This window comes from Heliangelus exortis, chromosome 2, assembly GCF_036169615.1.
Source record: "Heliangelus exortis chromosome 2, bHelExo1.hap1, whole genome shotgun sequence".
Taxonomy (NCBI): Eukaryota; Metazoa; Chordata; class Aves; order Apodiformes; family Trochilidae; genus Heliangelus; species Heliangelus exortis.
Genome location: NC_092423.1, coordinates 119416729 through 119444252, shown reverse-complemented (window position 1 = coordinate 119444252; position 27524 = coordinate 119416729). Strand labels below are relative to the sequence as shown.

General features: G+C 39.9%; 1 protein-coding gene across 2 annotated transcripts in view; it reads left to right on the top strand.

Annotated features, from left to right (window-relative positions):
• The window catches only part of STAU2 (staufen double-stranded RNA binding protein 2), a 141757-nt gene extending 118338 nt beyond the window's left edge, over nt 1–23419 (top strand). For both annotated transcript variants that reach the window (XM_071737786.1, XM_071737784.1), the window contains 2 exons: nt 21389–21477; nt 22319–23419. In XM_071737786.1, the coding sequence (XP_071593887.1) occupies nt 21389–21477; nt 22319–22412 (183 nt within the window). In that variant the 3' untranslated portion in view covers nt 22413–23419. The remainder of the gene's footprint in view (nt 1–21388; nt 21478–22318) is intronic.
• The last annotated feature ends 4105 nt before the right edge of the window (nt 23420–27524 follow it).

Genomic DNA, 27524 nt, shown 5'->3' with positions numbered 1-27524 from the left:
ATGCTTGAAAACTGCAGAGAAAAAGTTAAAAGCTCTCAAAAATATTTAGTGACTTAACTTGAGCTCTGAAGCTGTGGTTTCAAAGCCCATCTTGGATGCTGAACTGGCAGACAGTAACACTCAGTTTGAACAGTCCCTGCTTGATGCATCATTCAAATGAAAATGCATTCACAGTCTGTTTTTTTTATCTGTTGAAGGAGTTGTCTTTTTCTACAAGAGATATCTTTCTACAAGATCTCCTTGTTCTCTACCAAAAGATAAATTATTTTCTACTGTGGACTTAAAGAGATGAATTTAGGATAGGGGGTTTCCATGCATCATGGGGGAATTTTTCCTTAAACCACAGAGTAGAAAAGCACTTTTCGGTGGCCCCACTGCAAGCTTTTAATTTTTTCTGCATTTAATACTCAGAACTCATTTAGCCAGGCTTAGTATATCCATATCAATCTTGCACAAGTCATTATTTCTGTCTAGTTCCATTAGTGTGAAACAGGGTTCTGCAGTCTATAGCAGACACCCCACTCTCTTCCCACATGATTGCCCCCAGATTCTACCCTTTTGTTCCATATACACTAAAGAGCCCCACTAGCTTAATTTAAGACATCTCAGGCCACTGCAGAAATGGGCAGGAATTTTCACAACATGGAGAGGTAATACCACTCCATGATTTACAGCTATTGTGCTGGAGTTCTAATACCCAAAGCCTCCTCGTAAACTATAGAATCACTAAAACATCTTACATACCTTTCAAACAGCTATAAGACATCTAGGTTTGGATAGTCTTATGGGTTTCTCTAGAGTGAAAGCACAGAGAGAAGCATTATTCCTCCCACCTATCTATCTAGGATGGGATAAATTGCACTCCAGAGATACCTGTTTCCTTCTGCTCACAATAGACAATGAACTTTGACTGCATCCTTACTGAGTGAGAATGGATCTATGAATTACTAGCCTGCCATTTCTTCCCCAGTCAACAATTTCTCGGGGGATTTATTAGAAGATATTAGTCCTCATGAAACAATTATCCATATAAACAGGGCTAATGCAAAGTTTTGCAAGAGCATCGCTTCAGTAACACATTTCACATTTGCAGAGACTTTGAAAAAATGTTTATATGAGAAAACATCTTTGCAGATCAGACACATCTAGGCATTGTTAAGTGGTACATGGTTTTAGGATCTTGCAGGATCAGTTCTAGCAGTGGATTTCTTGTTCTGAGCAGTTCAGTTCCCAGTAGCTATACCTCTGCAAAGAAAGTCAGAGTTTTGTCAGCTTGAGGCTGGGCACAGAAATCTAGACATATCTAGCTCTAAGAGAATATGTATTTAACTAGTAGAGGAGACAGTTATGAGATGATGTCTTAAACTGGAGAAAAAATGTCTCAAAGTGGAGGGACAATTTAAATTCTTTAACCTCCGCTCGTATTAGCTACTTCTTGGCTTCTAGTGTGTGAAAGCTTCTTGGCATGTGCCCTGCCTGGGGTCGAGTAGGACGTGGGAGAGATTGTGCTTGGATGTCTGGAGTACTACCACTTGGGGGGGGAAATGTGTAGCATTCCAACAGATATAATTAATGACAAGTGTTGTTGTCTTTCTCCTGTGCCATCCACCCACTGGCTGCCTGGTGCTGACCCCTTGCTGTCCTGCTGACCTCTCCAAAGTTTATTTTAAAAAGGCATCCTTGCTTTCCCAAACTTTTCAGCTTGGCTTCCCTTGGGCTTCTTGTTCAGTGCATGCCCAAGACTATGCCTGTGTCCACTGCTCAGTGATCAGACACAAGTGTTTCCATTAGAGGGATGATTAATGGAACCTTCCTTGGGAATGGGAAAGGGAGAAGTGGGTAATACAAGTCAAGAAACGTGTTAAAATTGAACAAAGGAACTTTGTTCCCTTTTTTCAAAAATAACTTGTTTTAAGTGTGCCGCAAATTGCACCGAGTTGCCTGGGTCCTGCCCACATTGGTAAAATGTTCCCGTTGTTTCTGCAGTGTTGGGCTCAATCAACCCACATCAAATAAATCCACTGGCTGAACTGGATTCCCTGTTGGCAGATTTAGTATCTCTAAGGCTTAATGCTGTGTAGTGCAGGTGCATGGAGTTTTCTACATCTAAATGCAAAGCAACAAAAGGATGTGCAGGAGTCAAGAGCACACAGGAATCCAAACTGACTCTTAGGAGAGGGCAGCTGTCAAGCTGCTCCTGCCTCCTGGCATTCTCCAAAGAGAAGACTGCATGACTAAGTCCTTCATTTGCATGATGAGGATCACAGATCAGTTTCTGTCTGATCTCAAGCCTCACCTCACCCTCTGCTTACCCTTTTCTTGTTATGGGATGTTAGAGGCAAAAGCCTGTTTCTTCCATTTCCATCAGATGCTCTTTGGCTTCCCAGGGACAGCATCCACCCTGTCAACCAAAGCAACCTGCAGACTGAACCGGTGCAAGTGTGAAATGAGCATGATGACCAAATGACTGCTGAGGGGAAATGATGGAAAACATGATTGAGAGTAATAATCTGGGAAGGAGGCTGGCAGCTCTGCACTCCCTGGGAAAGCAGAGGGCTGGTGTTTCTAGTACTAACAGGTAGGATCTTCCACAGTGCTTTAGGAGGAAGAAGTGTGGCTCTTTTCTAGGAGAATTCAAGGCTTTTGTTGCTTGCTGGTTTTGGTAGACACAGCAATAGAAAATATCTTCTGACAAGCCAAACAGCTTGGGCAGCTCCTCTGCCTGCCAGACTTAGCTGTTCATCAGAAACAGTCAACTCTGACTACTTTGTGACTTGTTACTCCACATGTGCACATCATATTCTTTATGGGGTACATTTTTCAGGGCTAGAACTTTATCCTGTTGCCAAATCAGAAAAACTGGGAAGTTGCAGCACCAGGGAGACTGAGGCATGGGGCTGAAGCTCTACTCAAGCAGCCAAGTCTAAACCACCTTCGCCATCTGTACAGCAACAAATAAATGAATCCTATCTTTTATTCATTAAACCAGATGCTCCTGACCTCTCCCATGGCCAAACCCCATCAGGCACAATGTGCTTGGGAAGGGCTGGGTCTGGCTGGGACCTCCACGTGCCCACACAAAGGTCTGCCCCACCCCTGCATAGCACAGGCATTCTGCTTTTGTGGCATCTGGGCCACTGCAGCTGTTATAAGGAGGGGTTTGCTCTTTATAGAAATTATTAGCAAAGTAAGCGTGTTGTTCATTAAAATACTTAGTGTACATTGTGGACTTGTAGCTATGATACAAAAAAACATCAGCCTGCAATTCGGACAGATTATTGAACACTCCTTCCCAGAGAAGAGTGGGAATTACATTCTGATTGAACATCCAACTTAAAAATGCACTTTTTAAAACTTCTGTGTTTTGCTTTTGGAATTCAAAACGACATATTCAATTATAAACATTGTAAGTTAAAGTTGCATATTGTAAATCATGTCAAAGTACTGAGGAAAACATTTTACTTTAGATATTCATTTAGGACAAACCTTAATGAAATCACTGCAATAGATAAAATGCATGAGAGCCCGGTGATTGTGAAGAACACCTAGAAACATTTTTTTCTTATGTTTCCTGAAAATCACTGTTCATGTACCATGTGTTGCTTACTCAGTGTGCAAGTGCTGGTAACACTGAGGCTGGTAGCACAGCTTTTATGCAGGCATGGTGTTGTAAATATGAGCTAGAAAAGATCAAATGCTAGCACTGTAAGAAGCATATATGACTATATGAGGGGAAAAACTTTGGGTAAATACTGCAGAAAGTTTTTTCTGTCTTAAGAATGACAGTTTATTCATTTTAGTACATTTTTTGCCATCTTCTTAATAAAGTATTCTTTCACAGTCTGCTAAGTGCAATAATAATTAGATATTTTTTTCTCCATGATTGCTGAGTTTTTTGTCAGCTACTATTCTTCATTTATTTTATTTATATATGGAGAGATTTTTTTCCTGTATTTGAGTGATTGATATTAATTCACTGTATTGCTAATTGTTGTACCCTTACTGGGGAAAACTAACAAGCTTTGTCAGTTCATTACTGCTTCTTTTGTTTTCTTTTGTATGATTAATACCCATTGTTGATACCAAGTTGCATTTCACTCAATTGCAGCTTAAAGACAAGAATGAGATTAATGGTAGGGAAATATAAATTATTCTCCAATTTGCAGGGCTGGTTGGTTTTAATGAATTGAGTTTCTTCACTAAATACATATTTGAATGATCAAATTCCTCTATGTCATAGCTAGGAAGAAAGCAATGCCATTGCTTTTCACAGCATTTGCAAAAGGGAATGTGCTTATATTATTAGCTTTTTATTTGAGTAAAACATTTTTCAGCCTGCAGGATCTCAAATTGAGTAGAAACATGCCAAAAAAATGGATAGATCGTTGCCCCCGCCCTCCAGGTGACCAGGTTTGTTCTACTGCTTTAGCATCCATAACCATGTGTCTCTTGCATCTCTTGAAGCCTCACCAAAGAAGTCCACAGTGGTTTCCACTTTTGAGGCAATACTTACAGGGACCTGGCCATGCTCTTTCACATCCCTTTTATACAGACACGTTTCTTCAGATCTAGGGTAATATGTTTGTGGCTTCCAGGCAAGGAGAAAACCCACAGTTCTGAGGTAGAACATTGGTCTACAGAAACCCTGTATTTTCCTAAAAGAACCGAAAGGTTTTCAGCATTTGGTCTTCTCCTCTTGTCAGTAGTCCATAGGAGAAAAAGACATACTGTGTAGCATATGTATTTCTAAAAACGAGGGTGACTGTTCCCACATAACAAATAATGTGGACAAAATGGGTTTCTCAGAGCAGCAAGTTGAAGTGCAATAGGCACAGGGAGTGCATTAGGAAGCTTTCTCTTCTACTGTTGGTCCCAGGCTCAGTCATTTAGTTGGATGTGTTGCAGTTTTATAAAGACATACAGCAGATATTACCCTCAGTATGGGCATCAAGCTGCCCTCTTCCTCAGCTTTTAAGAAAGTATTCCTTTTTTTTAATGGTGAAAATGGTCAGAAAAACATGAAAGTGTTCCTCACTGACGGCTGTTCCAGGGACCTGCTTTATTTTTTGTTAGAACCATTGTAATACTATCATTTGCAGACTGACATTGGTTTACATCACAGTTTGGATGATCTTCTCCAGTTGTATAATCACAGGCCTGCATGCAGAGTCTGTGGGTGGTTTTAAGAGATTTTCTAGGCTTCTTTGTTTCAGGAGTTTGGTGTCCAAACATTATATGATTTGTTTATACTGATTTCATTGTGAAGGAAAGAATAAGCCTGATCTCCTCTTCTCTTTATTGTAACTTGATAGCATGACAGTTATTTCAGGCATGGTTTCAGTTAGGTCTTATTTGTGCCTGAAGAATATTACTGTATAATTGGCATGGTTTTGAGTGTATTTTCCCTGCTTCTGGTGGCAGCCTTAAAAAACTAGTGTTTCCTTAGTGCTGTGACTGTATTGTTTATGTGACAGCTAAAGTATTAAATTTGCAGAGCTAACTGAGACTAGGCATAATGATTTAGTCTCTGCTGCAATTTAAGTTACATTAGTATTTCTGCTTTTATTGTGTGTTGACTTTAAGTAAGTTAATTTTGCTCTAGCATGGCAGAGTAAAACTGCTCATTGCCTGATCTTGGGAACCCTCCCTATAGATTTTACATACAGGGGCAGGCTTCTTGGAATCATCTGCATGAATAGAGCTGAAGTAGTGAAGGATTATTATTAATTATCTTAATAAATAAAATCTCTTTTTTTTTAAGATAGAGCTGTATATTAATTAACAGTCCTTGTACGAAAAAGGGGCATAGACTTACTCAGGATACTTGGACTCTGCTCCTTCCAGAGCCTTGAGGTATTCCTAATTATGTGTCACAGAAGACTGTCTAAATGCAAGTACAGCTATTTATCTACCTTCCCAGATAACCAGAGCCACTATATAACAAAAATTCAAAATACTCTGAATTGCACAGAGAAAGCATGAGAAGGAATATTATTGTATCCTGCTGGTTAGAGAAGCCACTGAAAAGCGGTATTGCAGTTGCTGCTTTCATCACTTCTGAACTTAAAGTGTCAGTAAGGTAAAGAACAGACATCATTTTGGGATCATGGGGTGATCCTCAGGATATCTCAGTAGCTGCTGTGATCGTTAGTGCATGGAGTCTTTCGTCAATAGGCTATAAATGGGTTTTTTTCTGCAATAGCTGAATCTCCCCTATAATTGAGCCTCAAGGTTAGATTGTCACCCAGGAGGTGGGATGTGTGATTTGTTGGCTTAAAACTTAAGAAATCCAAAATCTGTATCTCTTTTACTCTGGACAAGTCTTCTAACATCCATGCCATTGACAAAAGGGAGAGTCTCACCTCCACCCATTTCTCCAGTGGTGATCTCAGTGAAAACAGTGAGATCTGCTCAGGCCTGTTGAAAAGCTGGAAGAGCCAGATATAATGAGGAGAGGGCAGTGGATCTACAGGTACTAACTGACCAAGCTGCCAGGTCTTCTACCTGTGGTCCTAGCTTTGGAGCTGAGCCCCATAGAGGAGCAGTAATTCACCTCTGGGCTTGGAGTACCTCATTGCCTCATTGCCTGCTGGTAGCTCTGCACTCAGCATGTAGCTTTCTCAAGTCATTCTTCAGAGAAACCTGGCTCTTTTCTTACACTGCATAAAGAAACTGAGTACTTAACTTTAGACCTTTGATTTTATTCCAGGGATGTGCTGTTTAAAACTTTGCTCTTACAGTTCCTAATTTGTAAGCACCTGAATTCTTCATTGAATCTAGCCCTGAGAGGTTGTTTTCTAGCCAGCAAGATTTTGAATAAGCTTTTTTTGACAGCTGTGGTTGGTGGATTTTAAAAATAGGTGCTATGATGAAATGATTGAATAGCCGTTAGCAGATCTTCCAGACCAAAAGCCAGCTGTTCAGGAAAGTTGTTGGACATATATCTGTATTTTTGACTGTAACTGTAAATGGAGGAAAAGCAGATCCATGGTTGTAGGACCCAGTTAATCAGAGTCAGGGAATGTGTAATCTGCATTGCTGAGCTGACAGTTGGAGAGACTGCTGAGTTTAAGCAGAGGGAGAGTGGTTCCTGCTTGTTAACATCTCTCTTCAAGCACTTTTTGATCTACATAGTACCAGAGGTGCAACCTTCTTAGCAGAGAAGCATGGAGGAAGCATTCATGGTGCCTGATCCATCCTACTTCATTAGTACCCTTTTCATCTTTCTGCCTGTACTGCAGTAGCAGCAGTGGCATTAACTCTTAAGTAGGAGTTAATGACTGTTGTAGAGCAAATCTGGGTGCACACAGCCAATTCCTACTTAAATCAACATGCAAACCATAGTAGAAGTTGAATCTGAGGGTAGATTTGGTCTTTCCATTGAAAAGGGGAGCTGCAAGGAATAGAAAATATAGAATAGTGCAATAAAAAGTAGATCTGCCACTTCATAAAATGAACTGAAAAGTAGCTGGTACTGATTTTAAGTGAAGACTAACCCTTCACCTCAAGGTGAACCTCAAGAAATTGTTGAATTTTTGTGTAAATGGAAGCACTGATCTAGGGGGGGTAAAAAATATGTATTACGAGTTTTCTGCAATGCAGTCATTTAAATTGATCACTGGAGTGATGAGACACCGAGGCAGATGAGTTTTTTATTTCACCTTTAAGAAATACTGAAAATACCCTGACAAGATTTTGAGGTAGAAGTAGAAACAATGAAGTAATGATACTGCTCCTGTATTGCAAAAAAAGACAGGTTAAAATATTTTACTTAAAACAATCAAACAAAAGATTTAAAATACTAAGAAAAGCTTGGAAAGGGATAGGGGAGACAGAAATAGTATAGCTTTCATGTGTTGCTATGAGAAGTGTTTTTTTCTTTTTTCCTTGTATAATATAGGCAAACTTTAGGACACTTGAAAGGTGTACTCATACCTGAGATAGAAAGCTGAGTCCAAGCATAAGGCTCAGCCTCTCCTCTCCTGTACTAAAGGCCAGACAAAGCAGAACTTCCATTTAATCCACCAGATTCAGCAGCAGCTTCCAGGTTTTCCAAAGATTGCCAGAATCCTCAGGTTGAACTGGTAATTTGGAATGTATACATATAATCTGAAATTTTTGTAAATCTATGGAAGAAATCCTCATATTAAAAAGTAACCTTTTCAACAGCTGCCTTCTGTCAGAGTATGTAGCACTTACCATACACTTTGCTTTCCCCAGAAAGTGGCTTTATTTTGCAGTTCACCTCTAATTCCAAACACTGGGAGCTGGGATTGCTAGATGCTTTGGGCCAGTGAGGAATCTATAGGAGCTTCACAGCAGGAGCAACAGACCCAGGTTAAAGATTCAGTGACCAGGAACAAATGTGCCTTTTATTTCATCTCCCAGCTGAAGTCCTAGATACAGTTTATTGGCTTTAAATTTTTCTCATTTAGTAGAAAAATCTAAGCTTAGCATTTCTTCTTAAGCACAGCCACTTTAAATGGGACATATATGGCTCTATAAATTAAGCTAGCACAGAAGTAGTCTTTGTTTAAAAGAGCTGGAAATTGCTTGACAGCTAACTATTAAATATTATCTAAAATACCTGGAATTTCCTCTGGAGAAGTGTATGCCTTTACTGAAAATGACAAAAATCAAATATACACCAAAAGTGATGGAAGTATACTACCAGATGATGTCAAAGTGAGGAGCTAAATATACGTCTGAAATATACTGAGATTATGTGGTACTCCAAGGTCACAGAGCAGATCACTGGCAGAGTCACTGTCTATTGAATGAAACAGAATTTTTAACCCACAGAACATGCCAAGCATTCAATTATTGTCATTTACTTCAAAATGAACCAGAGACTTCTTGAGTTTTTCTCACACAAGAATGAACAAGTATGAGTGTGCCACCCCAAGTATGGTTGTTAGCCCAGTGCTCGTGGATGGATCTTGTCTGTTATATTTTGACTGGAGAGTGTATCCTGGACCTAGAAAGCCTTTTCTCAAAACTGACATATTCTCATAAAAATACTTTGCTTCTTGACTGGGTATTTTTCTAAGAAAGAATACTGACCAGCTCTGCTAGCTTCTAGTTCAGTGTCCTATCCAGCTGACCATGTTTGCCTCCCAGCAAATATACGAGTCCCTTTTTTGAGGAGTAGCAAGATCTGCAGCATCTTCATAACACTTCTGATGCAGTTTTCTCCTCAAATTTTGGGTCTTGACATAAAAAGGCTGGAATGAAGGATATGGTGTTGTGCATACCCAAGTGAAGGCAGGGAGCCAACAAAATGCTGTTGTAATTACAAGTGAACATTCTTGTATCATAAAACTGCAAAGAAAAAGCTATAAATCAGAGGCTGGCCTGGTGGTCCCTGGCAGCAAAGCACAGGAGATTTGAGCTCATTCCCTGAGCTAGCCAAGAGTGGGATCCTCACAGAGGCAGCAGCTCATTCCAAGGGAAGGGCATTCCTCATGTCTCCTGAGTGATGGTCATGAAGTACTGAGTTTGGTGGGAGTCAGATTCAGCCTTCAGCCCTGCAGGGGTGATATTCTGAAAAGTGCTGGCCATTGTGGAAAATAAAGCAAGTTGAGAGCCAGATAAATTTTGTCTTCAAGAGCTCTTGTGCCTGTGTTCAGTAGCCTACTGCCCTCAGTGTTAGGCCTGTCCTATTGCCCAAATCCCATATTTGATCACTTATTGTTATAGTTGAGTATGTAAGATCATCCTTTAATCCAGGTATCTAGTTTCATGTTTCCCTCCACTCACTCATGACACCAAACTGTGCTAAATCCTTTTTATGGGCATTAGAAAAATTAAGTAATACTATCCAAAATGTCTTTACTGAAATTTCTGCCACCAGTGAACATGGACTCAATCTTCATTTTTCCACTTTTCTTTCTGGTGTCCCATGAGGATGTAATTCTTCAGAAGTCATTGAGATGTCTGGAGAACTTAACTGTTTCAAAAATAAGTAAATAAATAGCATGAGACTAGGAAAGTATTAAAGCTGTTGGCGTTGGGCTGTTTTCTGGAGACTTTAACACAATCAGTGTGTGGGGGGATGGTTTCTGAAAGATACGGCTCGAGCTGAACCCACGTTTATGAACAGTTTGGGTGGGGGACAAAATAAGATGATCTTCTGTTATTAAAACAAAAAATAAAAAAATCCTGAGAGTGTACAAGTGAATATAAGAAAACAAACTCCAACTCATCAGCTGCACAAACAGCACTTGCCTGGCAGTGGTAGTCAGCTACTAGGAATGCCCAGTTTCCTACCAGTCTGGTAAGAATTAATAAGTAACAGCACATCTGGGGACTCTTCTGTAATGAAACCACAATTTAATCTGCTACCCTGATTATGGAGGAGGTAAAGGAGAGAGGGCAGAAATTCAGAGTCTTTCTTTGCCGAGTACATTATCTCCCTGTTGATAGTAGTAACGAGACCTAGACAGTGTTTTCCAGAGTCAGCTCCTACACTGGGTTAAGAGCTGCAATACTGAAAGGTAAAGGGCTTTTTCCCAAACAGATGTGACCCCCTTCAACTCCGATAAACTTCCCGAAAAGATGAGGGAAATCTGTACTGCACAGGATGTGCTCAGCACATTGAGGGATTGAGTTAGTAATGTCCCTGATAATTGTGGATACCTCATTGTAGGAGTCAGTTTTTATTTAAATTTTTTTAATAGGAGTATACACATCTGTCTTTATACCCAGCAGCTTTTCTGGCCCACAAGAAGTCCTCTGTGAGTTTCCCCAACTGAGCTCAGTGGGATCTCTGTCAGCTGCAAGATTTATGTCATCTTTTTCAGTCCTGAGAACTGTTCCTTAAGCTTTTCACATCTGGATTTAATTGGAAAGACATTAAAAGACATTAAGTGTGCTGGAAAAGCATATTTTAGAGAAGATCTTTATAGACACTTCCATTAAAGGAGCTGATGGTTGTAGGTTAAAATGGGATGAGGACAAGCCATCAACAGTTAGCAAGGACAAAATTACATTACAAACTACTTCAGATCAGAAGTTGGGGCTGTAGCTCTCAGGCCTGCCTCAGATCTCACTTAAATCAACTTCAGTGAGGAGAAAAAACACTAGTTAATGCAGTGTAAAAATACTCAGAGATCAGCATAAAAACCTTTTGCCTTTTGGAAACACTCAAATTTCTAATCACATACCAGAGATGCTAAGTATAATGGTTTTACCTGTCCGTCTGGATTTGGTACTTTGTCAGATGTACATGCACACTTGTAAAATAAAACTTGGATAATGAAGAGGGGGATTGGTTGTTAGGGTTCTGAGGGTGGAAGTAAACTTCTCCAAACACTGTTAAGAAGTCCACAGGAGTAGAGTTACCCAGAAGCAGCAATACAATGCAATTTAGTATGTGGGCTTCATTACAGATCTTGTAATGCAAGAATCTACAGCCCTCTACTCTCCCATTGTTCCAGTTAAAATGTGCTGCTTGAGAATCCAATGGCCACTTCTTTGCATTAAACATAATCTATTGCCTTTCTCTTCAAACCAAAATTTCTTGTCATGGTTAGACTGATACACACTTAAAATATAAGGTAATGGTCTTGGTATGAGAGAACAAACATTCTTCCATTATAAAACTGCTAAAACTGAGGAATCTGATATATAGAAAATTACTTCCATGTCTAAAGCAAAGGGTGTGATCTTTAGAAACAGAAACATATCAAACTTTACAGAAAAAAAATCATCTCTTCGGAAAACACTGGTGGGGGGAAAATGCTTTCTAGAATATTTAAAAAAAACAAATTTCACCTCCCTGCTTCTCTTAAAAGGGAGCCTTTGTTAAGTCATGGCAAGTGTTTAACATTAATGTGATGATTATAGCTTTCTGGGCAATAGTGACAGAAATAAGATTTTTAAATTAAAATTGCATCTTCAGTGAAGACTTCTTAAATTTTTCTGTCATTAAATACCTTTTTTTCTGAATATCCCTCTATTCACCTTGAGCTATGATAAAATGCATGTAAACCAGTAAAACCAATGCTTGCTTTTATTGCCTAATCTTGGGCCAGCTCTTTATGTGCTCATACACTCTCTTTTTGCTTCAGTTTCCTCCTCTTTGAAACCAGGAGTAATAAAACTACCTCTGGTCCTTAGTGCCATTTCATTTCATGAAGAAAAATATATTTGCAAGTAGAGATGGAAAATACTTAAACATTAGTGAGTGTGTTTTACAGGTTCAATTTATTTCATATGGTTCAATTTATTTCATTACCATGTTAAAGTAATATTGAGGAACACTTGATAGCTTGAATTTTGTTATATAGTAATTTTGGTATCAGTCTTTCAGAATTCATGAAAATCTCTTAATGGCCATTTTCCTGACCACTTTGTACATTCAGTTGCTTAAGAAAACCACTTAAAAACCAAAATAAGTGTTTTTATCTTCTTTAAGCTGTAGCTTAGTTTACAGCTGGTTTGTGATGTTAAAAGAGTTCTGGCTACATCTACATTTCTAACAGTATGGGTCAGGGCCCATTCCCTGCTGGAGAATGTCATGGTCTTTGCCTCGTTCACATACTGCTACTTATGTAGTGAAAACTGTGGCAGAGATGTTAAAAAAAAAAATAAAAGAATGGAACTGTGGAGGTCGGACAGATGAGGAGGATTGTCTATTGAGGTATATTTTAGAAGTCACCATGAACCCTTACACAGCTGAGAACCTCAGTTCCTGTATTTAAAATTAGGAGGTCAAAAACTCGTGCAATATGGATAGGGTTAATGACAGTGGACTTGAGAATCTGTGGCAGTGGTGTGGAGAAATGCCTGTAAATAAATAATTAAATGCACCAAATTGTTCTGAGAACACAGCTGACAAGGATATTTTCCAGCCATCAGTGATGAAAGAGACAGTGATTCATGGCCTTTCTTCCCTGCTGGTGCAGGATTTTGCCTGAGGATATACATTCTGCTGTTTTCAGTTTTAGGTTTAAAGCCATGTTCCTTAAAATCTCCTGTAATTTTTGTCTGCAGCTTCTCAACCATGCTTGAGTGTTGCCTCAGTTGTGTGATTTAAACCTCTATCTACCCGTGCAATATTTGGCCAACTAAATACTCTCATTTGGAAGTCTGTTATTATCAAAATCACCTGTATTGCTGAGGTGTTTACCTCCTTCTGAAAGTTAAAGTTGCTTTTGACTGACTACACAAAATCAGACACAAGATTAATGTGAAGATTAATTGCTGCCTGGTAAAATTCTGTTGTGTATATATAGAGTAAATTCTTGGAAATTTAATTTAAAAATAATTTTCTCCATGTTGATAAGTAAACTGTAGTGATGCTTTATTCTTTGTTCTTAAATTGTGACTACTAAAGAATAAATATGAAGTTTGAAATTAGAAATAAATTTACTTTAAAAAGAACTTTGAAATATCTTGTCTAGAACTAGTAAAGACCGAAGAGTATACACTGAAAAGGTACTTAAATTATCTGACAAAAGACACCTGATTGGGTCCTATTTTAACTGCTGATACTGGGGCTGAACTTTCATGTCTTGTGTTACTGTTAGAGGATGCAGACACACCTCAGCAGCACTGGCACTGAGCCTGAAAGCTCTTGAGATGTTCATGAAAAAGTGCCAAGTTACTGGTTTCCAGCATAGATTGCAATGTAGGCAAATGTTAGCTTTGTGGTAGCACTTGAAAATGTTGCTCCTTGCAGTTGAGAACATGTGAAGAGGGAAGAGTCTGAGAAGATAGAGATTTAAGAGCATTTCTTCTCTGAGTCCCATACAGATCTTTTAGCAATCCTTTTCTCTCTTATTCCCAACCACATGTTATAATGCATCTTAAACTTGGCAACCAGGCTGGCCTCTCCACTCTGGATTAATCTCCTACATCAGCATTAAGCTCATTAATGCTCTCATTAAGTTTGGCATTCAGTATTATTTATCATATAGACTTCAAATGTAAGCACATTTTTACATTATTTTAAGAATTAGGTGCTTTTAAGCATGGTTTTCTCTCTTTGTGGGTAGAAATTCTTTTACCACCTTTAAAGCAATTGAACTGTCTCACCTCAGAGGATTGTGCAGCTCTTTCTTGGGCTTTGAGAGAATTCTTTGCCATTCTTTTACTTCTGGAATTACTGCATTGTCCCAAGAATGGTGGTGAGATTTCTGGTGTGGCTAAAAAACAAGCCATGCCTGGCTGACTCTCTCTACTGTTAGCTCAGGCAGTTCTTTAACTTAAAGAGAATGCTGAAGACCAAAACCTACAGAAAGAAAATTCCATGTTGAAATGTCTTTCACTCCACCCATTTCTTGAAATACTGAGAGGCCTGGAGGAATGAGGACACGTGTCTGATAAAACTACGTGGAAAAAAGATGACGTGCCTGCTGTTGTTGATAGAAACTCTGGTTAATATATTGGAAGAATTGTTCAAGAACAGTTAATCCTTACTTTAGGATTAGCCCCAGAAAGCTGGCAATGTCAGGCTGTAGGTGGATTGTGTGTCATTTAAATGCTGGCTGCATGAGTTGCCTGGGGGTAGCATTAACTCTACGTGGGACTTGTTCTAAGCTACATCTGTGAATCATCATTCTTTGTTTGAAGATACTGGGCTCCTTCTGTCCTCCATGCTCCTTCTCCTGACAGGTGCAATCAGTACCCTCAATAGTAGTGCCTCTCAGGTGACTGAGCCTTTACATGGATATTAATCAGTTTGGAAAATGCTATTTCCATGTAAACTACAAGTTAATCAGATTATAACCCTGCGCTTTTCATGGATATCATAAGCTGTGTGAGGAAAGGGCTTAAAGTCATTTCATAAAGGTTTACATTGAGCAGTGTGAAAAGCCTTTCTGAATTCAATTTTTAAACAGATGTTAACATTGGTTCACATGAAATCTCATCAACTGGGGAAATGGCACATTGTGAGCAAAGTGGTGAAAACTTAGCAGAAGTTACTGCTTCCCATGTTGTAAATTCATTCACAACAAGAGCTGTGAGGAAAAGGGATTTATTTGCACTACCTGTCATCTAGTTTTTGCTCAGCTCATATGTGCCCAACCTGGTACATCCAAGAGAGTTAAATGGATATGCTAAGGAGTAAAATTTTAGCTATTTTAGCTTCTTTTAGAGAGCAGCATAGAAGAAAGGGACCTGGGGATTCTAGTGGACAGAAGGATGACCATGAGCCAGAAATGTGCCCTTGTGGACAGGAAGGCCAGTGGCATCCTGGGGTGTATTAGAAAGGGAGTGGTTAGCGGGTTGAGAGAGGTTCTCCTCTCCCTACTCTGCCCTGGTGAGGCTGCATCTGGAATATTGTGTCCAGTTCTGGGCCTCTCAGTTCCAGAAGGACAGGGAACTGCTTGAGAGAGCTAAGGAGAGCCACAAAGTTGATTAAAGGAGTGGAGGATCTCCCTTATGAAGAAGGGCTGAGGGATCTGGGACTCTTTAGCTTGGAGGAGACTGAGGGGTGACTTCGTTAATGTTTATAAATGTGTAAAAAGTGAGTGTCAGAATGATGGAGCCAGGTTCTTCTCAGTGATGACCAATGGCAGGACAAGGGGTAAGGTACAACAAAAAAAAGTTTTGTCACTGTGACAGTGACAGAACACTGGAACAGTTATGGAGTCTCCTTCTCTGGAGACATTCAAAAGCTGCTTGGTTGCGTTCTTGTGTGATGTACACTAGGTGATCCTGGGCTGGCAGGGCAGTTGGACTTGATCTTTCAAGGTCCCTTGCAACCCCTAAGATTCTGTGATTCTGTAAGTCTACACAAGAAAAGTATATCTTCCCTTTGTATGTTTCTACATACACACAGGTTTTGGATGTGGCCAGGTGGAAGCTTGGTCAAAATTTTCTTCATTAGGAGAAAGTAAAACCATTCAACAAGAACAATTTTAAATTCATAGAAATTTAAGTAGTTGCTTAGGTTTGGGACACTAAGTCCTTGAAATCACCCCTACAGCTGTGATATTGTTGGGTTTTTTTCAGCCTTTAAATGTGAAGTTTAAATCCACATGTATGAAAAAGTCATAAAGTGCATGTTATTAGTGATGCAAGCAGCTTTACTGCAGTGTTATTGCACAGTTGCTGTTGCCTTTTGAGGTCTCCACTGTCAGACAGAGGGGAAGACCCTCTCCCCTTGGGGCAGCATTTTTTCTTTGGTTTAGAAAACAGATGAACGTTGATTGTTTGTAAATATATTTGCAGTTTTACTCATGCATGGACTCTACTGTTGTCTAGGCTGCTGGCTTGTGAGTGAAACTGAGGACTGGAGTTCGATCTGTCTGTCATTTTAACCTGGTGTGCAGGCATTTTCTCACGCCTAAACTCAGGCACAGCCCAAGACTTGTTCATGGAGAAAGCATGTGGCTACAGGCAATATGACCACAGTGAGTCATTTGACTCTGCAAACTCAACCTTGAACTAAGACCCAGCTACTAAAGACAGTAAAAGCTTGTCCTGCCTGACCTGCTCTGGATCCTGACTTAATTCAATTTTCCAGCATAACTATTGTTGCCCCTAAATTTATGTCTTCAGGAAACACTGATCAAGGCCAATCTGAATATGTTTTTTTTTATGTACTTAGAGCACTGATGTTAGGATACAAATCACCAGTAAACAATGTCAAGCAGTGCTTTTATTACGTTTGTCTCAGACCTCCTTGGTGAAGTCAACTGGAAGGGCCAGGGAGAACAACAAACCTTTTCCCTTTTTGGTTTCATGGAATAATCTGAAAGGCAATATAGATTTAAGAGGAAAAACACAAACCACATACTGTGCTAAAACAAACATGTGAAAATTTTATCATGAGGATGTGATTTGTAAATGCATATGGGCCAGTGTAGTGCCTGTCTGCTGTTCTTGCTAAAAGAATGATCTAATGTTACTAGACTGTCATTATAAGATGCTTAATCCCCAGAGTGGGAAACAGGAAGAATATTCACAAGTTTCAATGCTATTTACTAATTGCCAATTGACTTGAGGAAAGCTAAAAAATGACTGGAAACATCCATCCCCATCCTGATACACACACATACTAATAATGGAGATGGCAGCCAAGACAAACAGCTAGCAGTGCGGTGCATCCTGTTGGCATCGTATTTTTGGCACTGTTGTAGCTACACAGAAAACAAGTGATACAAGAAATGTGTAAGGACATCTGTTCTGAAACCTATGGGGCTTCACTCACAAAACAGTTGTAAAACCTTCTGGGGGAAGAGAAAAATTTCTCTATATCTGTGCAGATGCTCTATTGTAAGAAAAATATCAATGGAAGGAAGTGTTGAGCCTGTAAAAAAGGAAATTGTTCACCAGATTCACTGTCAAATGTTCCATTCTTTTCTTTCCTTCTCATTTAACCTAAGTTATCTGCTACTCACAAGTTATATTTAAGCCAAGTGGTGTAAATCTGTTGGGACTAATAGAATTGAGTCATTGATTAAATTAGCCTGGTGTCTCCTTGTAACTCTTCTTCACTGCAGATTACTTGGGCTCTGTGTCACTCTGATGACTATTGAGGTCACAGCCTCTGGGCTACCAGCTTCCTTCCTGAATCCAGCATCTTCATGTCTGTTTGGGGGCATGCTGGGGAGAGAAGAAACATTAAGGACATCTATTAAAATTTGAAGTATTGTTTACTTACAACCTTATCTCAGCTTTGCTGATCAGCTATGGGATAAAGACAAGATACAGTTCTGAAGACACTCCAAGGCTCCCTATACCATTCTACTGCCCTTCAGTCACATCTCATGAATGGACATTTTAAAAAGAGAAGAAACTTCCTCAAAATTCAAATGTTGTGAAAGTCAAGATACAAGTAGTTAGGCTTCCCCCATAGGTATCTTATGGGCAAAGACATGTTTCCTTGAGAAAAAAAAAATCAGATCTCGTATAAACCTGGAAGATGTTAGGAATCTGGAAGGTAAAGAGGAACTGTGAGGTGGAGGTGCTTGGGAGGACTTGGGGAAGGAAAGTTTAGCTCTGGAATCTGGGAGCAGTGGGGGTACTGGGTGGAGAGCTTGTGGGAGCTGTAAAAAGTTGGGGCCAGGAAAAGGAGAGATTTGTGGAGAAGCAGAGGTGATTGTGCTGTAAAAGTGGAAAGTAAGGAGGGGAAGACCAGGGGCTCTGGAGTGTCTTGGGAAAGATGTGGTACTGAGGCAGAAGATGTGGGGACTCAGTTGTGAGAAGCATCAGCTTTTGAAGACATCATTGGCTTCTAGAGGAGCAAAGGAAAGAAACCTTTCAATGAGGGATGGTGTTAACAGCTGGCTTTTCAACAGCACTCATGCAAACACCCTGACACCTCTACTTGGAATTTCAAGGGTACAGGTACAGGACAGCTTTCTGGCTGCTCACGCCTCTGATATTTGGTTTCATAAATACAATAGATATGAGATCTTATCTTTTATATCACATTTCAGCTTGGGAAGGGCATGGCTTGAAGAAGGGTGGGATGGAGACATAAGACAGCACCACATTACAAGCATTAGGATTTGGATGTTGTGTTGGTATTAAACATGGTCATCATTAAACATCTTCATTTTATATGTTTCTTCTAGTTGCTGCAAATATAATTTCTTGAAACCCATCAGGTAGTGATCTGTGTTTACAGGAAAAGAGTTTATAATTTTGTACTTAGTGTACTCCTGCTGTTAGAAGAGAAGAGAGGCCTTCATGATATGTATCTATTGAGACAGTGACTAATATTCCTCCAGGAAGTTCCAAAGTAGTTTTTCTGGAAAGTAGTCCTGAAAGCTGCTCAGTAATTTATGTGATATGACTTGCAACAATCAGTTATGTGCGTAGACCAGTAGTAAGTAACATGTACTCACATTTAGAGCAGTTCTAGAAAGGAATTGGGAAGTTTGGGTTGGTCTAATTAATCTCTTGGTGATTTGGGGATTTCAGTGTCCACTGATCAAGATCAGACTGTTCTGTGTATCCCATGATCCACCTGTGATCTAATCTTGAATGAAACATTACTTGGCTCTACTTTTTACTGTGATCAGGGCCTTTTCATCCAAGCCACTGTACAAACAAATAACCTGAACAAACAGTTCTTCTACAACAAGTTTACCATTCACATACCAGACCAGGAAGCTAAGAATGGGTATAAAAAAGTAAACAAGGTGGGTTCAGGAACAGATGAAGTAGCAATAAAACTGTAGGAGGAGCAGATGTCTTTTGCTTCCTTCTTTTCTAGAAGTACCACCTGGCAGTGGGTTTTGAACTAACATACATAAGAAAGGAAATCCTCATTGTTTTGCTAATGGGCATCAGGAAAAATTGATATGAGAAGACAGGAGAGTCTCATATGACACTCCCTACCTATTGAGTTGTCTGGTTCTTGTAGTTGCTATGACCAACTAAAGTACAATACAGCAGGAGTCCTGTGCAAGGAAGCACAGGAGCCCAAACCACTCCCCTTCCTCACATGATGAGCAGTGCTTTCATTGTGATGGAAAGAACCCCTGGGAGAGAAGAGAGAAATTGTGATGAAGAAAGATGTAAAGTTACTGGAATAAATAAGGAAGTTGAGAGGAGAGTAGATGAAAACTCTAGTTGCCACTGGGAGAAATTATTTAGGTTGAACAAACAGTGATTTTGCTGTGCAGTCAAGATCCAGGATGGAAAGGCAGATGATGAGTAGAGCTTATAGGAGTGCAGAATGTACTTCTAAAACTACAAGGGACACTATGAGGTGATAGAGAAAGAGCTGTCATAAAAAAATGCAAATATATCAAAATGTCAAGAAAACCAGAATAAACGAGGAAAGGGAGTATTCATTCACTGGGGAACTCGAGGGGTGATAGAAGTGAAAGATTCTGTAATGGGAGAAGTTGTTACTGAGGTGAAGCTGAGACTCAGCCCTTGGACATAGCATGGACAAGGGATGAAAAGCAAGATGTGGGCAGAAGAGGTTTTAAGATGAAAGCAAAAACTATGTCAGTGGAAGGAAAGAAAGAGCAAGTAGAGAGCAGGTTAGCTGTCAGATACAGGAGGTCCAAAATAAATGTTAGAGTGATAACAGTGACAGGCTGGGGCTTACCAAGACACTTTAAGAAATGCTTAGCTTTTCATTTGTTTAATGGGGGAAAAAACCCTAACAAACAAACATAAAACATCACAGACTCAAAAGATTCCACCTTCATGCATTATGGGCAGGAATACCTTGTACAGCCTTCTGAAGCTTTAGGAGATAGTCATGAGTATAGATAAATCTGGGATACATGGCCTTTTATTTTAGGGCAACCTGGCAATTTTTGTGCTGTTATTCATCGCTCCAAAAATACACATTGTCTAATAATATTTAAGTTGTATAAACATACCTTTTAAGGGAAGGAACCGTTGAGAGAATCCAGGCAAAGAATTAGTATGAAAGCAAATCAAGTGCTTCATTATAATGGCAACTCCTGTTCCAGACAGAATCCCTGCTTTCCCAGAGAAATGAAGATAGAGACATAGATCCCTTGCATCCCAATTTTTAGGAAGAGAGCAACTTCCAGTTTTCTAACAGCAGTTGTGTCCTCTGTGTGAAGAGCCTGCAGCAGTCCCATTGGGCCTGCAGTCAGTTCCAGTGTTCGAGATGTTACCTTAGGTAACTGTGTCTGTGCAAACTTACCTTTCTTGTGATTTTTTAGGTGATTTTTTTGGTGATTAATGCTGGCTGTCTCTTAGGTGGGAGCGATTAAAGAAAAAAAATCAATTTTTCAGTTCTGCTTTGCGTTTTGCCTTCAAGACAGAACTGACCTGAACTGTTTTATTGTGCTGTGTCCTTTCAAAGGCAGTCATATGGTGTCTGAAAGGTTCATAGCCAACCTTTGCTCAATTAATTACTTAAAAAATCATTTGTCTTTTACCAAAGCAGTTAGTGAGGGAGAGAAAACCAATTCTGAGTCCTAAAGGAGGACTCAGGAAGATGAGAAACTGGTCAGTAAAGAATGCACTTGTGCAGAAAAATGTCAGTTCAACATTGATCTCAAGATCTATCCTCGGAGGGTCAGTACTGTCCTGCTGAACCTCTTCCTGTTGCTCACACCTTCTGCAGTCATCTCAGAGTTAGACCACGGGAGCTGCAGGAACCATGAGCTCTAGAAAAACACATGGGGAAGCTGGACAGACTTTACAGGCCAGAGACACAAGAATCCTAGGAGTATGTCATGTTCTTGATGCAGGTGATGAAGCTTGCATTAACACACATGGAAGTCACTCACATGTCCAGGAAGAAGAAATCTTCAGACCCACACACAAGCACCTGGAGCTGTTCTGTGGCTTCTCTGTTAGCCCTGTAGCCTAAATGGCTTCAATGTAGAGGAAATTATTCTAAACCAGAATATCAAAATACACACCTTCCTCCACTTGGTGTTAATACAGTTGTGTCAGTGGGTTTTTTGACAGCTCATTTTTTCTTTAGGCAGCGTTAAGTGCCTTGAAACAGTTTTCAGAACAAGGACTGGATCCAGTGGAAGGGGCTATGAAAATCGAAAATGGATCACATGAACAGTAAGTACCATTTAAATCCTCTGCATTTTAATGCCTGTGTGGCATGGGAGATAAGAAATGTTAATTAAGAGCTTAGCTGCCCTTTTAAACCTGTGCAGAAATATTTCCTCTGGAATTTACATACAGTTTTTGACAATTTGAGAGGATAAACAGGATTTCAGGTTTAGCATAACCAAAAATACTTACTAATGAACTACGAGATAGACAGTCCTCCTATGGAAATCCTAAAGAAAAGGATTTTCTTTTTATTGTATGGATTCTGTGTAAGTAGCATAACATGATTTTTGTCAAATGCATTGTAGCACATGTAAATAAGGGTAGTTATCTGCCAATAAATCCTTATGTCCACAAGATGAAATTTACCCTAGAGAAATTAAAAGTAAGTTAGAATTTCTTTCAGGTCTTAAAAAACTCCTACATGGAATATTGGCTTTAAGTAGCAGACAAAAGAACCAGGTTTCACACTGGATTTACAATTTAAGAAAGTGAGATTGTGTGTCCACTTTAGATGTTTCTTTTCTAACTGCTGGTCTGTTTCTGTAAGAGGGTAGACTTGTGTGACTAATAAATTAGAAAGTAATGGAATAAGAGAAAGAAGACTAAAAGTGGCATTTGGATTTTTTAATAGATACGTTGTGGCTATTTATAAACTAACTCAATCAGAAAAATTTTTCCATATGATCTCATCAGCGTAGTATTTGAACATAAATATTGTTGTTTCACTTTAAAATGTTACCTTCCACGGTGACCTTTGAATCTCATGTGCCATCTGCTAATAAACATGTCTTAAAGATGTGCAACCCTGGACCTCACCACTCTTGTTAATGTATTAATCTTTCAGACAAGTCAAGCATCTGGGAGAGAAAGCAGACAATAAACAGACTAACTCAGGCACCATTGCTCAGGACTGCAAGGATTCAAAGGCTGTCGTCTAGGAGCTTCCCAGCACCCACGGCTGCCACTGCATCCTTATAAACCTGTCAACACGCAATAGGGTGTATGTGTACAAGGAAATGAATGACTAATACCATTATTTGAGTCTTATGTGAAGACAACACTATTCTAACACGAGAGATAGTATACATTGTACTGTTTATTCAACTGCAGAAAAAAAAAAATAATAAAATTGAACATTTCCCTTAGAACTCGAGATCAGAGCATAACTCAAATGGCCCGGAGGCAGAAGAAGTCTGATCATGTTACTGGAGGTTAAAATAATAACTAATTAACAAAAAAGTGTTAGGAAGAAAAGAAGGGAAACTTTAAAACTGATTAATATTGAGGAAGGCAAGTCGGCATTGGTTCAGTTATACAATTTTTTCGTAGTGTAGTTTTAAGTTCAGCTTACTGTTTTCTAAATAATGCTTGGATATTTTAAAATTAACCAATGACAGTGCTGTGAGAATTGTAGTGGTTGTCTTCATATATAGTCATACAGCTTGCCTTTTTATGCAGACATTATGCATTCTTCATTCTATATGAATATGTATGACTTAAAGATGCACTACTCAGAGTTGTATGCAAACAGAAGTTTAAATCATGACAAGTATTTGCTTAACATGAACAGATGTTAGTTATGATCAGTCTCGATATACTCCAGGAAAAAAGCAGATATAGTATTTGATTTTCCTTGCCATATTCAATTAAAGAGGCGTCTTGCCTCCAAGCAACATTTTCCCCTTCAATTCTGCTCTCTGTTGTGTGAAGCACATCTACACCCCATTCTGTGTGTTGTATCAACCACCATCTGCATCAACTGAGTGTTTTTAATCTCTGCATTCGGACCAAGAGCAAAAGGTAGGACTGCAACCTAATCGAGCTGAGGATGGAAAACTTTTGATGTAAAGGAGTGGCAACAAAGACTGGCGGCTGCTCTGTACCAGCATATTTCTTTTAAGTGTGTGGCCAAATGCAGTAAAACCACATCAGTTCATGTGTACAATGACAGTGTCGTCTCTTTCTTTATCATTCACAGGTAGACAACTAAAAGAATGAAGTGAAAAACACAAACTAACCAGTCACTGGCCATGATGCCAAAGCCAGGGTTCAACCTACCTTCCCCCATGCAACCACTTTCTACAACCTTACTATGTTAGACCAGTCATTCCAGCATTTAGGTAATTTATTTCTCTAAAATAGAGGTATTTTATTTCATGTAAAACTCTTTCAATAAACCCGAAAATCTTCTATCAACTGCATAACAGTCACAACAACGTTGCACAAGATTTTAGCAGCATGTAAACCAGGGTTCACAGTGCAAGTGACTCATGCACAAAAGCAGACAAACAGCAGTGTAAGGAGATGGTGTAAGGTACAATGGCATTGAGTCACCTCTGGGACAGGCTTTCAGGGTAGCATGCATCATGCTCTTACAGAATCAGTGGTCACTAAACATTTGGAGGCCTTTTTTCTACTTCATGGTTCTCATGGGTATGATTCACTCTCCCTCCCCCCCCCAGCAGATGAGGAACCTTTGTAACAAAAGTTTGCCATTTTCTAAGGTTTGACTCCATAAAAGAATCAGGAACAATCCGAGTCTTTCAGTTCCCACAGAACTGGGAGATTTCCAGAGGCATTTGGCACCTGGCAGACTCAAGTTATTCAGAGAGCAGCAGACAAAAATGCTTAGCTCTTACACGCTATCTTTCTCAGGGATATGTTACCTGCCTAATTGGCAACCAGAGCAGAAATTCTGCTCCTTCACCTCAGCAGCCAGCTCAGAGAGCTCAGAAACAGACTCAGTCTTAGCAGTGCCTGCCAGTGGGCAGAATATAAATGACATTACTCTCCCCTTCCATGGAGAACTATAACAAAAAGAAGAGGCAAGTCTACTCCTTGCCTGTGACCCAGGGGCAAGAGGCTGAACTTGCTGGGGAGAATGTGACCAGGAGACAGGGGGTTTGGATGGGGCTTTGAGCAGCCTGGTCTAGTGGGAGGTGTCCCTGCCCATGCAGGGGGGTTGGAAGGAGGTGATCCTTAAGGTCTCTTCCAACCCAAACTGCTCTAAGATTCTACGATACGGACTCTCTGGCACTAACAGCACCTCTGCTCTGTGTTCCCTGTCCAGTCACTACAGAGAAACCCTTTGTATTGGTTTGCTCAGTTGAAGGTACAGCTTGATCCTTGGTGCCATTTCCTAGGTACAGCCACAAAAATGTGCCCAGTAAACTTCAGATTAGTTACTCGGTTGAAAATGACCTCTGCACTAAGCACCAGGCTTCCTCCAGTGCATGTGGAGTAGAGCAATGTGATGATCATCTCACTCTGAATGAGCAAATTGCAACCAAATGTGTGCAGCCAGCTGTCTGGTTGCACCCAAGGTGGCTCATTCAGCCTCTCCAATTGAAAGAACAGTAAGGAAAGATCATCTCTATGAAACTAAAATCATCTCAAGTCCTCTTGCTGGTCAGAGAGGCAAGCTTGATTGTCACTGACAGCAAACAAAGCAAGTAACTGAGCAGAGCAGCATGTTATTTTTCTCCAAAATGTAGAAATGTGGGACAGAGGCATAGAGTAGCAGGATTTCTAAGTAATTCAAAAAATGCAAGGTTGACTGATGATTGCTGTAATCACAAATCAGAAAGTTCTGTGCAGCATGAGATAAAGTGCACACATGACAGTTCTAAAACACCTCCCAAGCCATGGGTTAAAAGCCTCAACAAAGAGGCTCCAGTGAAGGCTAAGACATCTTTTTCAGGTGTAAATCTGAAGAACGAGTTACTGCTCCCTACAGCCAGGGATGGGAGTGCAGAGACCTCAGGATGGAGCTCATCAAGATACCCTATCTGCAGCCCATGAGTGTTACTACAGGGGTGTTACTGCAGTGCTCCAAGGTTCCTGTCTCAATGCAGAGGTTTCAGTCTGGCCACCGGAATATCACACATGGGAAGTTTCTTGAGAAAGTCCTGCAGTAGTAGTTATTTTTCTCCACACACACACACACACTGAGAAATGTAATTTAAAATTTTGAAGTTGCTACATCTAGTAGACTCCCAAGAGTCGCAAGGAAAATTCTTACAACAGAAATGTTGCAGCAATCAGTGGACTTGTCTCCAGTTCCCAGACTGATTGGTTCACAGCTCTTCCTTTTAATTCCTGAGCTGGTATTATGCCTGCTGCAGAGGTTTTAAATCCAATTACTGAAAACCCACTTTATTTTTCTTCAGTAAGAAGACTTTTTTTTCTGATTTTGCTTTCTAAAATTAGACAAGAGCTTATAAATAGGGGCAGGTGGATCAGAGCAAATTTGTATTTACTTTTGTTTATTAATTAGCTAATGATGGACACTAAAAGAGTATCAATATGTTTTCAATATTATTATTAGTTCTAAAATGGTTGAGAAATGGTTGAGTTTGCATTTCTGACAGCAGCTGTTTTTTTTAAAATTTATTTTTAAAATTATACCTTTTTTTTGTTAGACATTTTGTTAAACTTCTGTTTGAAAAACACTGAGATTATTTTCATTCCCTGTTTATCCCACATCTGTCATCATGGATCTTGGAGCACTTTCAAAGATGAGCAAATATCCAGTTTTATAGATGTGGATCTGAGGTGCAAACTGGTGCTTAGGAATAAGACAGATGTAAGGAACAAGGCTTAAGACAGGCAATCTGACAATCTAGCAGACTTCTGAGAGCACTGTGGTGAACACCATGGTCAACTCTTTAAGGACTCAGAACTTAAATTATCATAATTCTAAACCTCTAATGCTCCTAACACGTCCTGTACTTCGCACCGGTGAGGCTGCACCTTGAATATTGTGTTCAGTTTTGGATCCCTCACTACAAGAAGGATGATGAGATGATGGAGTGTGTCCAAAGAAGGGCAGAAATGCTGGTGAGAGGTCTGGAGAAAGGTCCTCCATGAGGGACTGAGGGCTGAGGGAACCGAGTTTGTTTAGTCTGGAGAAAAGGAGGCTGAGGAGGCCCTTGTCACTCTCTACAACTACCTGAAAGGAGGTTGTAGTGAGATGGATTTTGGTCTCTTCTCTCAAGTAACAAGCAATAGAACAAGAGAAAATGTCCTTAACTTGTGCCAAGGGAGGTTTAGATTAGATATTAGGAAAAAATTCTTTACTGGAAGGTTTGGTAGGCACTGAGACAGTCTGCCCAGGGAAGTGATGATGGAGTGGCCATACTTGGGGGAATTTAAAAGATGTGTATATGAAAGATGTAGCAATGATGCTTAGGGACATGGTCTAGTGGTGGACTTGTCAGTGTGCTAGGTTGATGTTTGGAATGGTCTTTTCCAACCAAAATGATTCTATGATTTTGAGATTAATTGGGAAGAATTATGCTAAGGAGAAAATAAGACCCTCAGGTATCCTCTCAGAAAAATTTTCTCAACACATTCTGGAGGTCAGTGAACTAAGAACCTGCACAGCAAAAGCCTCATCAAGTGACTGGGGATATCTGATAAACTGGTAGGATAAGAATGTGCAGCATTAATTTTATATCTAAGTCATCACCTCCAATAGCACACAGGCCTGTCAACAGCTCAGCACACTCTGGAAGTCCCTATTCTCACAGTGACACACGTAGCACTGATTTCCAAAGGGACAGATGTGCTGCTTCTGAATGCAAAACACAGTAGCATCGGGGCTGGAGAAGAGGGTGCAAATTTCTGTCCCCAGCCATCCCAGCATTCACCTTCCATTTACAGTGGAGCTGAATTTACCCTTCTGCTACAATCCCCACTGCATTCAGGAGAGAATTATGCTGGCATATAATTTCCACTGATCAAAGTCAAAGTCATAGGATTTAAAAGACTTAGTGCTCATAAGCTGCATTTGTAAAGAATCTTTGGATAACAAGCAGAGAGGAACCTCAGAAGGTCTCGTTCCTTCTGCTTTCTCTCCTCTGTAGCATGAGGAAAGGGCTGAGCCACAACAGATTTTAAAAATCAGTAGGGTAGCAGTTGGGATGGATGACTGCAGGAATATGGAATCTCCTCCTCCTTGGCCTGAAATGACAATGAAATTAAATCCTTCCTAAAGTGTATGCAAAGCCCTTGATCTCTCTGACAGGACTTTACTACATGCATTTTAT